This window comes from Eulemur rufifrons, chromosome 16 (genome assembly GCF_041146395.1).
Source record: "Eulemur rufifrons isolate Redbay chromosome 16, OSU_ERuf_1, whole genome shotgun sequence".
NCBI lineage: Eukaryota > Metazoa > Chordata > Mammalia > Primates > Lemuridae > Eulemur > Eulemur rufifrons.
Genome location: NC_090998.1, coordinates 40,397,605 through 40,412,640, shown reverse-complemented (window position 1 = coordinate 40,412,640; position 15,036 = coordinate 40,397,605). Strand labels below are relative to the sequence as shown.

At 39.4% G+C, this 15,036-nt stretch overlaps 1 protein-coding gene across 11 annotated transcripts in view; it reads right to left on the bottom strand.

Moving 5' to 3' along the window:
• SCN8A (sodium voltage-gated channel alpha subunit 8) overlaps positions 1-15,036 on the bottom strand; it is a 180,927-nt gene that overhangs the window by 71,771 nt on the left and 94,120 nt on the right. For 8 of the 11 annotated variants that reach the window (XM_069491136.1, XM_069491142.1, XM_069491135.1 and 5 more), the window contains 3 exons: positions 14,537-14,678; positions 12,389-12,595; positions 11,277-11,570 (listed from right to left, as the gene is read on the bottom strand). In XM_069491136.1, the coding sequence (XP_069347237.1) occupies positions 11,277-11,570; positions 12,389-12,595; positions 14,537-14,678 (643 nt within the window). Of the gene's footprint in view, positions 1-11,276; positions 11,571-12,384; positions 12,596-14,536; positions 14,679-15,036 lie in introns of all 11 variants that reach the window. The other 3 variants (XM_069491145.1, XM_069491140.1, XM_069491144.1) reach the window with 1 other exon arrangement.

Sequence of the window (15,036 nt, the reverse complement as noted above, 5' to 3'; positions counted from 1 at the left end):
TTGCTGTGTCTTAAAATGTACCTGGGATTTTGTTTTAATCATATAATACAGAGACAACTGCCTCTGAAAGAAGAGTTTATTACATTAGTTCCCAAGAGAAGTGGGCATGTCTTGCCACAGAGGGCCACGTGGGGTTAGTACCAGGGTTGGTCAGGAGGCAGAAAGAGTGAGGGGGAAATTGTGGTCCAGAGCCTCATTGTGTGGTTTCCCTGGGGAGGAATGGGTGTGGCAGGAAAGGCAAGTTTCAGCAAGTTTAGGACTGAATAATCTGAATTAATTTCAGAGGGTTCTGGGCGATAGAGGCTGTACATAGGTGTCCAGAACCTGGTCCTGCGGTGATTTAGGGAAATAGGGCTTGGTAGGTGAATTAGACAAAGGAGGAGGTTGAGGATTTCAGGTATGGATTGCTTGATTTGTATGTGAAAGGTAACACAGAATACTGAGGTTCAGGGTCTGAGCCTAGATGTTAATAACCTGTGCCTTGGGTGCATATAGCTCCTTTGGGGGCTTCACTGGAAAGAAACATGACCAGGAAAAGACAGAACTCAGGCACTCCTGGGCTCCTTTGCTAAATCCCAGTCTTTTTGGTTGTGTCCTGGACTGGCTAGGGGTGATGCTTACTTTGTAGAATGACTTAAGGAGGTTTCCCTCCTCCTCAATTTTTTGGAATAGTTTTATTAGGATTGGTACCGGTTCTTTGTAAGTCTGGTTAGAAATCAGCTGTGAATCCATCTGGTCCTGGGCTTTTTTTTTGTTGGGCACAAACTAATGGAAAAACATCCCATGCTCATGGATTCGAAGGATCAATATTATTAAAATGACCATATTGCCCAAAGCAATCTATGGATTCAATACCAATGTCATTTTTCACAGAATTAGAAAAAATGATCCTACAATTCACATGAAACCAAAAAGAGCCAGAATAGCAAAAGCAATCCTAAGCAAAAAGAACAAATCTGGAGGCATCACATTACCTGACTACAAATTATACTACAAGGCTACAGTAACCAAAACAGCATGGTACTGGTATAAGAACAGACACATAGTTCAATGGAACAGAATAGACAACCCAGAGATAAAGCCACATACCTACAACCAACTGATCTTAGCCAAAGTAGCCAAAAACATATACTGCAGAAAGGATTCGATAAATGGTGCTGGGAAAATTGGATAGCCATATGCAGAAGAATGAAACTGGACCCATATTTCTCACCATATACAAAAATTGACTCAACATGGATTAAAGACTTAAATGTAACACCTGAAACTAAAAAGTCTAGGGAAAAAAAAAACTAGGAAAAATTCTTCTGGACATCCTAGGCAAAGAATTTATGACTAAGACCTCAAAAGTAAATGTAATAAAAACCAAAACAGTCAAATGGGACTTAATTAAACTAAAAATTTTCTGCCCAGCAAAAGAATCCACAGAGCAAATAGACAATCTAAAGAATGGGAGAAAATATTCACAAACTATGCATCCAATGAATGACTATTATCCAGAATCTATGAGAAACTCAAACAAGAAAAAAACCCAAATAACCCCTTTAAAAATTTGACAAAAGACATGAACATTTTTCAAAAGAAGACATACAAATGGCCAACAAACATATGAAAAAATGCTCAACATCACTAATCATCAAAGAAATTCAAATTATAAGCACAATGGGATACCATCTTACACCAGTCAGAACAGCCATTATTAAAAACTCAAAAAACAACAGATGTTGGTGAAGGTGCAGAGAAAAGGGAACACTTGTACACTGTTGGTGGGAATGTAAATTACTACAACCTCTACGGAAAATAGTATGGAGATTTCTCAAAGAGCTAAAACTAGAACTACTATTTGACCCAGCAATCCCACAACTGGGTATCTACCCAAAGGAAAAGAAACCATTTTGTCAAAAAGATACCAGCACTTGCATGTTTATGACAGCACTATCCACAATGGCAAAGATATGGAATCAATCTAAGGGTCCATCAACCGATGACTGGATAAAAAAAATGTAGGGGTGTGTGTGCATGTATGTGTATATATATATATATATGTATGTGTGTGTGTGTATATATATTCCACACAACATGGAATACTACACAACCATAAAAAAGAATGAAATCATGTCTTTTGCAGCAATATGGGTGGAACTGGAGGCCACTATTGTTAAGTGAAATAAGTCATAATCAGAAAGTTAAACATCACATGTTCTCACTTGTGAGAGCTAAATAATGAGTACACATGGACATAGAGAGTGGAATAACAAACACTGGAGACTCAGAAGGGCAGGAGGGCAGGAGAGGGGCATGGGATGAGAAATTACCTAATGGGTACTATGTACACTAATTGGGTGAGGGTTACACAAAAAGCCAACTTAACCACTATGCAAAAATATCTATGTAACAAGTCTGCACATGCACCTCCTAAATCTATAAAAATAAACAAATAAATAAATCCCATATCACTCTTAACACCATCACTCCATGTCCTAAGAATGGCATTCAAGACCCTCCCAGCTTTTCCAGATGGGTTCACACCTGAATTTTACCATACATACAAAGAAGAACTGGTGCCCATCCTACATAAACTATTCTCCAATATTGAGAAGGATGGAATTCTCCCCAACACGTTCTACCAAGCCAATATAACATTGATACCAAAACCAGGAAAGGACGCAACAAAAATAGAGAACTACAGACCAATTTCTCTCATGAATATAGATGCAAAAATTTTCAATAAAATACTAGCAAATCGAATCCAAGTACTTATCAAAAAAATAATCCACCACGACCAAGTGGGCTTCATCCCAGAGATGCAGGGGTGGTTCAACATACGTAAATCTATAAATGTAATTCACCACATAAATAGAAGCAAAAACAAAAACCATATGATACTCTCATTAGATGCAGAAAAAGCATTTGACAAAATTCAACACCCTTTTATGATAAAAACGCTTAACAAAATAGGCATTGATGGAACCTACCTAAAAATGATACGCGCCATATATGACAAACCCACAGCCAACATCATTCTGAATGGGGAAAAACTGAAAGCACTCCCACTTAGAACTGGAACCAGACAGGGCTGCCCACTGTCTCCATTACTTTTCAACATAGTATTGGAAGTCCTTGCGAGAGCTATCAGGCAAGAGAGCAGAATCAAGGGAGTCCAAATAGGGAAGGAAGAGATCAAACTCTCACTTTATGCTGATGATATGATGTTATATCTGGAAAACCCCCAGGATTCAACCATGAGACTTCTGGAATTGATTAAAGAATATAGCAAAGTCTCAGGCTACAAAATTAATATACACAAATCAGAGGCATTTATATATGTCAATAACAGTCAATCGGAAAACCAAATTAAAGACTCAATACCCTTCAAAATAGCAACAAAGAAAATAAAATATCTAGGTATATACCTAACTAAAGAGGTAAAGGACCTCTATAAGGAAAACTATGAAACACTGAGAAAACAAATAGCAGAACTTGCAAATAGATGGAAAAATATACCATGCTCGTGGATCGGAAGAATCAACATTATTAAAATGTCTATACTACCCAAAGTGATCTACAGATTCAATGCAATCCCTATTAAATTACCAACATCATTCTTTACAGATGTAGAGAAAATAATTATACACTTTGTATGGAATCAAAGAAGACCCCGTATAGCAAAAACAATTTTAAGCAACAAAAACAAAATGGGAGGTATTAATTTGCCAGACCTCAAACTATACTACAAGGCCGTGGTTCTTAAAACAGCCTGGTATTGGCACAAGTTCAGGGACACAGACCAGTGGAACACAACAGAAAATCCAAATATAGAACCATCCTCATATAGTCACCTAATTTTTGACAAAGCAGGAAAGAATATACTCTGGGGACAAGAATCCCTATTCAATAAATGGTGCTGGGAGAATTGGTTAGCCACTTGTAGAAGACTGAAACAGGACCCACAGCTTTCACCTCTCACAAAAATCAAATCACGGTGGATAACAGACTTACACCTTAGGCGTGATACAATCAGAATTCTAGAAGAAAATGTAGGAAAGACTCTTACAGACATTGGCCTAGGCAAAGAATTTATGAAGAAGACCCCTAAAGCCATCACAGCAGCAACAAAAATAAATGAATGGGACATGATTAAATTAAAAAGCTTCTGCACAGCCAAAGAAACAGTCAAGAGAATAAACAGACCACCTACAGAATGGGAAAAAATTTTTGCATACTACACATCAGATAAAGGACTGATAACAAGAATCTATTTAGAACTCAGGAAAATCAGCAAGAAAAAATCAAGCAACCCTATCAAAAAGTGGGCAAAGGACATGAATAGAAACTTCTCGAAAGAAGATATAAGAATGGCTAACAAACATATGAAAAAATGCTCAACATCCCTAATCATCAGAGAAATGCAAATCAAAACCACAATGAGATATCACTTAACCCCAATGAGAATGGCCTTTATCAAAAAACCCCAAAACAACACATGTTGGCGTGGGTGCGGAGAGACAGGAACACTAATACACTGCTGGTGGGACTGCAAACTAGTGCAACCCCTGTGGAAAGCATTATGGAGGTATCTTAAACAGATTCAAGTAGACCTGCCATTTGACCCAGCAATCCCATTACTGGGCATATACCCAAAGGAAAAAAAGTCATTCTGTAACAAAGACACATGTACCCGAATGTTTATAGCAGCACAATTCACAATCGCAAAGATGTGGAAACAACCCAAATGCCCATCAATACATGATTGGATTAGTAAGCTGTGGTATATGTATACCATGGAATATTACTCAGCTATAAGGAATAATGAAGATACGACATCTCTATGGTTCTCCCGGAGAGAGTTGGAACCCATTATATTAAGTGAAGTATCCCAAGAATGGAAAAACAAGCATCACATGTACTCACTAGAAAATTGGTTTCCCTGAACATCACCTAAATACACATCTAGGAACGACACCAATCTGATATCAGACTGAGGTGGGGGGTGGGGGAGGGGATGGGGGTATGCCTACACAATGAGTGCATTGCACACCGTTTGGGGAATGGTAACACTTGAAGGTGCTGACTCGAGAAGGTGGGGTGGGGGGGGAGGCATATATACCTACCTGATGGGTGCAATGCGCACTACCTGGGGAACGGACACGCCTGGAGCTCTGACTTGGGGGGAAAGGCGGTACATGGGCAACGTATGTAACCTGCAATTCTGTATCCCCCATAACAATAAGATGAAATTAAAAAAAAAAAAAAAAAAAAAGACCCTCCCAGCTTTGACTCTAATTTACTTACTCCATTTTATCTTTCACTGTTTGCCCTCATACCCCCTACCATGAAGCACCCTGCCTTCAGGTCTTTATTTTCTCTATTTCCAGTGCACACTCCATTTTCAGCTGGGGAAATCCTCTCCATTTTCCATGGTCCAGCCCTTCTGCTTCTTCCTCTACTAACTTCCTTAATCCTTCCATAGCACCCTTTCAGAGAAATTACACTCTACTTTTCACAATAGCGCTTTTTTTTTTTTTTTTTTGAGACAGAGTCTCACTCTGTTGCCCAGGCTAGAGTGAGTGCCGTGGCGTTAGCCTAGCTCACAGCAACCTCAGACTCCGGAGCTCAAACGATCCTCCTGTCTCAGCCTCCCGAGTAGCTGGGACTACAGGCATGCACCACCATGCCCGGCTAATTTTTTCTATATATATTTTTAGCTGTCCATATAATTTCTTTCTATTTTTAGTAGAGATGGGGTCTCGCTCTTGCTCAGGCTGGTCTCGAACTCCTGAGCTCAAATGATCCGCCCACCTCGGCCTCCCAGAGTGCTAGGATTACAGGCGTGAGCCACCACGCCCGGCCTCACAATAGTGATTTATATACATGTTCTATCTCTCCTTCTTAACCAACTACGAACTCCTTAAGTGCACAGTGGCTGATTCATCTTTCTAGCTCCTGAAGTGCTTTGTATATACACAGTAAATACAATGTTTAACTTAATTAACATGTATTTATTTAGGTTATTAAGTATGAAATATCCAATTTCCTTAAGTACTAAGTTAGACAGTTGATATCTCTGACATTTCACTTTGACACTTCTTGTTTTATTTTTATTGTTAAGGTACATCCTCATTCTTTCAAATGCATGGTTTGGCTTGTGATTATCTTTCAAATTTTTTTTAAGCAATTTTTGTGAAACCATGGATAAGTAAAAACTTTTCTGTTATTTTCAAATATGAGTTCCATCATGGAACCAATGAAGCACAGACAGCTCGAAATATCAACAAAATGTTTGGGAAGGATGTGGCTAATGAACACACAGTACATCAATGGTTTGAGAAGTTCTGTTTTGGTGATTTTAATCTTGAAGATGAGCCATGTGGGTGACCTGAGACCAAGGTTGATAATGATAAACTGTAGTGGAAGTGAATCCATCTCAACTTACGTGTGAATTAGCAGCTAGGTTTGACATTATTACTCCAACAATATCAGACCATTTGAAACAAATGAGCAAGGTAAAGAAGCTGGATAGATAGGTACCACATGAATTAAATGAGCATCAGAAGAGAAATTGTCTCGAAGCTTGCCTTTCTTTGTTGTCATGACATAAAGGTGAACCATTTCTACACCATGTTGTTACATGTGATGAAAAATGGATTATTTTTGACAATCACACGTATTCGGCACAATGGTTGGATAAAGATGAAGTGCCGAAACACAGTCCAAAACTAAATATTCATCAAAAAAAAGCTAATGGTGTCTGTTTGGTGGTCCAGCACTGGTATTATCCACTACAGCTTCATGAAACCTGGTCAATTGATTACAGTGGATGTCTACTGCATCCAATTGGATGAAATGATGAGGATGCTTGCGATGAAGTAGCCAAGATTGGTCAATAGAGATAGGCCAATCCTCTTGCAAAACAATGCTGACCACATGTCACCCAAACAACGCTGCTCAAACTACAGGCTGGACTTGGAAAAACTCTGTCATCTACTGTATTCACCAGACCTTGCACCAACCGACTACCACTTCTGCCAGGTTTTGGACCACTTCTTGCAAGGAAAAATATTCAATTCTCAACAAGCTGTGGAAATGCCTTTTGCGATTTCATTGTCACTCACTCTCCAAGCCTCTTCACTGCTGGCATAAACAAGCTACTGTTAAGATGGCAAAACTGTGTTGATAGTTTAGGTACATACTGTGATTAATTGTACTGCTTCTTGTTTGAGATATAATAAACTAAACTTTTGATTCAAAATGAGACGTTTCATATTTAATAATCTAATAGGTTATATATTGCAAATTGGTCACCCATTTCAGTCTTGTCCCCTACTTGCATTGGGTCACTGCTTTGTTTCTCACAGAAAGTTAAATTGGACGGAATTCACGATTTTGCATTAGGCCAATGCTGGGTGCTGACACTACCTGGTACATTAGGTCTCACATTAGGACTGAGATTTTATTTATCTGACAATAAAATTTAATTTTATTTAATGAAATATCTATTGAGTGCTAAGTGATACAGATATAGTGGTGAATAAGACATACAACACAGTTTCTGCCCTCTTGGAACTTGTAGCACAGCAGAAAATATTATATGCTACATAAGATCTAATACATCAGGCTATTCTTTACCTTATTGAAAGTGGTAAGGATGATAGGAAGGTGATAAAGAAGATAATAATCAATTCAGTGATCTATGAACAGTTAAAAATCAAGATCCTGAAATAATATACAAAACAAGGAACTAATTTACCTATTGTTCTTTAATTCCTTCTTTCACTTTTGACAAAAGAGTTGACTCTGCAATGAATGTGAAAGGGGAAAAGATGACTTGACCTATTTCTCCTTGTACCCAGTATCCAATTCTGACCTAGCCCGTTCCCTGAGGTGCTACATCCCAAAGGCAGCAACACCAAGCCCTCCCCAGTCTCAGTTTCCCTGTACTGTAGCTTTCAGTGATGACTCAGGGCCCATGACTCTGTTAACTCCCGGGATCCAGTCTAGTTTAAGAGCTGGATAGGCCTTACTTCCTGTTTTCAAAATCTTCCTGTCAATCAACCAGGAACTTCTGGACCTTTTCAGGCAGTCACATCACATTAACTAAAAATATGACCTTAGTTCTAGATGTTTGCTTAGGAGAATGACTCTGGGATGTTCTGGATTTGAGGGAATGGACCTCACATTCCACAGAAAAATTATCTGTGGGGATTTCAGGGCATTCATGTCAGCTGTCTGTCAAGATGAGGCTTACAATGACTAGGATGTTTGGAATGTGACAAATGATTGAGTTTAAGCGTTCTACTTCCATGTCATATTTCACTTTTTCTTTCTAATACAGCAGTGGTTCTGAAAGTATGGTCTAGGGACCCCGAGGGTCCCTGAGACCCTTTTAAAGGAGGCTCATGAGGTCAAAACTATTTCATAATAATATGAAGATGACATCTGCCTTCATTGCTCTCATTTTCTCACAAGCTTACAGTGGACACTGTGAACCTGACAGCTTTGTAATATTTAAATACTTTTCTGATGAGATTGGTGGTAATAACGAATATGATTGTTTAACATTGTGTGTCAGTATTTGGAAGATCTGCATAACTTAGTGACTCAAAATTTCCCAAATGATCAACACATGATGCTACAAATTATTCATAGGTTAAAGATCTATGGTGCAAAACAGAGCAAAAGATTTTATTATAAGAGAGTATGAAGTTACTGATATATAAATAGTTTCAGATTCTACACTAAAACTAACCATTAAAAAAATTGTCACTGTTGTGTTTTGGAATAGCACCAAAGAGGAACGAACATTCATAATTATCTGAAAAGGCTATTAAATTAGTCTTTCACTTTCCAACTACATATCTGTACAAAACCGGATTTTCCTCAAATACTTTAACAAAAAAACCATATTGCAACCTTTTGAATGCATGTATAAGCAGGTATATATTCCAGCTGTTTCCTATTAAACCAGAGATTAAGGAGATTAGAAGAAATGTAAGCAATATCACTTTTCCCCCTAATTATTTTATTTTGGAAAATAGTTCATTTTAATAAAAAATATATCATTTGTGTTAATCATGGAATGGGTTTATCATTATTTTTAAAGAAATTAGTAAATATTTGCAAAATTTTTTTTTTTTTTTTTTGAGACAGAGTCTCACTCTGTTGCCCAGGCTAGAGTGAGTGCCGTGGCGTCAGCCTAGCTCACAGCAACCTCAAACTCCTGAGCTCAAGCGATCCTCCTGTCTCAGCCTCCCGAGTAGCTGGGATTACAGGCATGAGCCACCATGCCCGGCTAATTTTTTCTATATATATTTTTAGCTGTCCATATAATTTCTTTCTATTTTTAGTAGAGATGGGGTCTCGCTCTTGCTCAGGCTGGTCTCGAACTCCTGAGCTCAAATGATCCACCCACCTCGGCCTCCCAGAGTGCTAGGATTACAGGCGTGAGCCACCACGCCCGGCCGCAAAATTTCTTAATTATAATTTCTAATATGATAAATTAAAGGCACATTTTTAAAAAGCTCTTCAGGTCCTCACTAACTTTTCAGGATTATAAAGGGGTCCTAAGATTGAAAAGTCTGAGAACTGCTGCAGTAGAACAATTAAAATACTTTGCAAAAATGGACTCAACTTAATAATTATAAACTGTCCTGAGCCTTAAAAATGTAGAGAAATGGATAGGAGATGGGTGGGCGGATGTCTCAAGGTGATCCCAGAAGATGCGCAAGTAAAGGAAATTGACACATTACCTGAACTATGCTGTGGGCAAACCGAAGCCACATTTGTTATTAAGCCAACAGAAGAGATGACCATGTATGTGTGTAGGGAAGTAGAGAAGGGGTGGCTAGCAGCACAAGCTCTGGAGTCAGATGGACCTGGGTTAAAATCTTGGCTCAAACACCTACTAGCTATATAACCTTGGATAAGTTAATCTCTCTAGTTGTCAGTTTCTTCAGCTATTCTTCCAAAGAAACTGCAGGAAAGTCCTGGGACAAAGAGTATTACTACCATGTGGAGTACCTAAGCAAGTCTTGGCAGTCAGCCACAGTCTCTAGGAATCTATAATTTTTTTCTACCTGGGGAAAATAGAGGAAGTGAATATTTTCATGCAAAGCAGAACATCTCAGAAGCCCAGTTTTATTTTTTGAGCTATGGAACAGTCAGTGAAACTCTGCACTAAAGCCTACAGAATAATCAGAGACCATTCAATAGCAAAGCATTAACAGCACTAAGGTATTCATTAACTAGCTCAGTGATGGCTCTCAAGACAGGGGCAGTATTACAACCAAGCTGCAATCACACTTTTCCCCAAAAGAGGCTGAACTAGGAGAAAGGTGAGGTGAAAGTTAGATAGAGATGGCCTCAGGCTGTAAAGAAGTCCCAGAAGGGGTTAAATCAGATTTCTAAAAGTCTTGCATTTATTGCCCAACAATATCTGAATGCTAGTCTTATGCAAAGAAGCAGACCTTGACTTTAGTACCTTATCCAAGAGAGGAGATACGAACATAAATAAATATGCACATAAAAGAGAAAAAGATACCAAAAACATTGCCATAAGCTATAATCCATTCTATACCTACAAACTTGCCAGCATTTCTTTAAAATGAGGAATTAAATGGCCTAAGAAGGGGATTCTGGTGGTGTTCTTTGAAATCCAAAGATACCTATCATGTGATGATATTTACAGCAATAGAATGCTCAATAATTATCCCTAAGTCCTCGTCCCTCTCTCTTAGTTTCCCCATTTATAAAAGTTGGGAAAAACTGGAGGCTTTCAATCTACTATAGGCTTACTTATCACCATGACACTGTGTATCCAAAATAAGTAATTAGTAGAAATTACCATGCTCAAATAAGAAATCCTAAAAGTTCCCTGACTCCTATTATTATTATTACTTACGATTATATACAATTTTTAAACAAAGATGTTTGAGCTAAATTCTGATGTCCAGATACTCAGAGGAGAAAAGTTCTTCCTGATGTTTTATAACATTAGGCTTGCTGGTGTGACATATACTTTAAGAATGCCACAGGGGATCATGCAGTCCTAGGGCTGACTTTTACATCAGAGAAGGGAGGGCAGGATTAGAGCGGAGGATGTTCCAAATATGCCAGCAATGCTTCCTCCTAGAGGAGAACAATAAGGAGCACAGAGAGGTAGGACCGAGGATGCAGCCATGGGCCTGCAAGATGCAGGGCCAAAGGAGAAAATCAAAATCAAGCAGGATTAGCAAAACCAGAATTTCTTAGGCTTATTTGACCCAATGTGAAGAGTTTACCTGATTCATGATGGAAAACTTCCTCCCTATTCTGTTGTCTGGCAGCCGAAAGCCCTTCCTCCTCATACCATCTTCTGATTCTGACTTAAACACCTTCTCAGGATCCCCCTTCTCCTCTCCTTCAGAAAGTTCCTTTTGCTTCCTCTTCTTTCTCCTGTTACGTCTTTCCTTGGCACTCTTTGAACTGAGTTTAGAAAGTTCAGATGAGCTCCGAGGAGAGCCCCCTCCTTCTTCACCTTCTTCCTCTATGGCATCTTCTGAGACGGTTCCTGCTGAAGTGGCCATGGCTGCAGCCTAGAATAGGAGGCACAGGAACAGACCAGACCAGGAGCATGTAACTAGAGCCACCCAAAGCCAACCAGTTAGTACAGAGCACTGCCTTCCCACAGACAGAGAAGGGAGGAAGCAAACCCAGCCTGTTAGAGGAGGGTGCCCAGCTGTGCCCAGGGCCTGGCTGCCTCTACATTCTAGTTAAATCTGTATTCTGGCCAACAGCCCTAAGTGATCAGAACAGAACCCAGTGGTGAGAACTTTGGGATTTATTTTCCTGATTATCTCAAACAAGAACTTGCTTGCCTCCTTGGTACCAGAGAATCCCTTCTGAGCAAGTCTGAAAATGAATGTTAAGAAACTATATTATGGGCCCAGCGACGTAAAAATACATGTATATTTGGATGAGGATTAGAAAGTTAAGTGTTAGGGTGATGAGATCACAAGTGTTTTCCAAATTTTACTTTCATATTTTGCCTGTATCTTTTTAATTAGAAACAATACTTTTTAGAATCACAGGGATCCTAATTTTTCTCAGCAAAATGCTATGCTTATGGGAAGCACTGTAGAAACTGCTTTGGTCACTTTTTTCTTTCCAGTCATCATTAGCAGTTAAACACTTTACAGCTGAGAAATTCAGCAACTGTTCATATTAACAAGCAATGTAGCCATTAAGACAAATGAAATAATTGGATCAACCATCTGCAGTTGTTACTTGGGTTACTGTAATCAGATTAATGACCTCTATTTGAAAATGTGCCCAGAAAAGATCAATTGCAGTGGCAATCAGATGGGGCCTTAGTCACCATGATCAGGTGGGATGTAAAGAATTCATCACCAACCTGTGCCTCTTCCTGTTGCTTTTTAAGTTGCTCCAACATTGCTTTGAACTCAGCCTCTTTTTGCTCTGCCTCTTCCAGTGTTGCCTGATTCTGCTCTTCATAAGCCATGGCCACCACAGCCAAGATCAAGTTCACCAGATAGAAAGAACCCACGAAAATGACCAAAACGAAGAAGATCATGTATGTTTTCCCAGCTGCTCGTAAGGTCTGCAAAGACAAAGACCATTTTCTGAGTTACCTCCATTAAACGAACTGGGCTGAAAACAACCTGTGGGCCTAGTTTCTCTGCAGGGGCACTGTTTGCATTTTGAACACTAAAATGGCGGTGGTATATCCCATCCATTGGAACAAAAAAAATCGCCTCCCATTTCCAAATATTCTCTACATACTTCTTTCATAGAAAAATGCTTGCTTTTTTTTAAAGGAAAAAAATGCTCTGGGCTAAAAATTTTTTTTTTTTTTTTTTTTTTTGAGACAGAGTCTCGCTTTGTTGCCCGGGCTAAAGTGAGTGCCGTGGCGTCAGCCTAGCTCACAGCAACCTCAAACTCCTGGGCTTAAGCGATCCTACCGCCTCAGCCTCCCGGGTAGCTGGGACTACAGGCATGCGCCACCATGCCCGGCTAATTTTTTCTATATATATTTTAGTTGTCCATATAATTTCTTTCTATTTTTTTTAGTAGAGATGGGGTCTCGCTCTTGCTCAGGCTGGTCTCGAACTCCTGACCTTGAGCGATCCACCCGCCTCGGCCTCCCAGAGTGCTAGGATTACAGGCGTGAGCCACCGCGCCCGGCCTGGGCTAAAAATTATATTCGACTTTGTTGGTTGATTCTAAAACAAGTATAAAGAAAAGAATATAAGACTTCAGCTCATTTATCTACTGGTCCTCAAAGAGTATTAACAGAAAAATTTCATCTTTGAAATCCAGTCCAAGTCACAGAAGTCTCCATCTTGAGTGACATTCTACCTTATCCTTTTGCAACAGAATGGGTTTTAAAAGAGGGATATGACAATATGACATAAAGGATAGTGAGGAGGAAAAAAATAGGAAGGAGGATCCTAGGCCTATTCTTTTCACTAAACCGTGAGCAAATGGATATCAAAGAACAAATAGGTTTTAGGTTATGTATATACCAGCCACTATTACTGAATTTCCACTTTTATTCTTTCAACCACAAATATTTAATGCAACTTAGCATCAATCACAAATATTTCACAAGAAAGATTCAAACCTGAGGGAACTCTACTCTGTCTAACTGAAAAGAATTAATTCAGGGCTTTGAACTAGAAGTTTCCCTTAAAGAGGTTCCTTCATGCATGAAGAGGACATGTTTCTTATTCTCAAAGTAACTGGCATCACCCAATGCCAGAGTCAAAGAGAAAACAATGACTTCTCATAAAATTTCTATGCTGGAAGACCCTTAGCATCACCTACACTAACTTCTCCATCACAACCAGCAGAGTTATATGACTTGTCCTCAGTCACCAGTGTAGCCCAACAGAATGGTGCTGACCTTACTTCCGTACAACCTGCTTGAACAAGTCCAAATGTGTTATGAATTTCAAAAATTTTGATATATTTAGATTCTAAGGTCCTTGTGGATAGAAATCCCATCTTTACAATTCTAGTATAGTGCCTTGCACAAAGAGGCATCTAATATTTTTTAAACAGATATCCTAAGCCCACAAATCCAAAAGGAAACATGCTGCAGATAGTGACACAATAGGAAGTAGGTAGAGACGGTAGATTCCCAGGCCAGGAAAGAGGTTGTCAAAGCTTTAAGCTTCTATAATTATACAGGGATGATTAAACAGGGGTGATTCCCTAGCAAGTAAACTCGAGGGGAGAGGCAGGGGAGGCGGATGGGAAGAGGGAGAGGGAGAGCGAGAGGGAGAGGAGAAAGGGAAGGGAAGGAAAGGGAAGGGAAGGGGAGGGGGGGAAGGCGAAGGGGAAAGCAAAGCAAAGCAAAGCAAAGCAGGGAGAGCTGGGAGAATTCACTTAATATTTAAGCCAGGTAACTGTGGGAAATATTAATACCATCCTTAGATCCTATAAAATGTCTTTACTAAAGGTCTCTCACACAGAAAGTCCTGGCCCCCACATATCCTCATACAAAGTCTATCACCAAAGAAATAGTAGTATTACTCACCAACTGATACAAGTTTTCCCAATAGTCCTGGGTCATCAGGCGGAATAATGCCAAGAAGGCCCAGCTGAAAGTGTCAAAGCTTGTGTAACCATAGTTGGGGTTCCTTCCTGCTTTCATGCACTGGTATCCCTCTGGGCATTGTCTGAAGAGAGAAAGGGAAGTTCAGGACTCTTCAACATAATTGCACTCAGTCATGACCTTGGAGATAATAAATAACATAATTCCACCCACTCCATGACCTCAGAGATAGTAACAAACCATCTATAAAGCCAGGCCAACAAATCGGAAGAAGGGAAAAAAGAACGAAAAAGAGAAAGGAAATAAGTAGCTAGCCCACTGTTGGGGACAGCATCATCTGGCATGCCCCTTAAAAATGCAGATTCCTATGTCCTACCTGAAACCTAGGAATTAAAAGTTCTGGATATGCGATCTGTGAATATGCTTTTTCTTTCTTTGTTTCTTTTTTTTTTTTTTTAAGAGATGGGGTCTTGCTCTGTCAC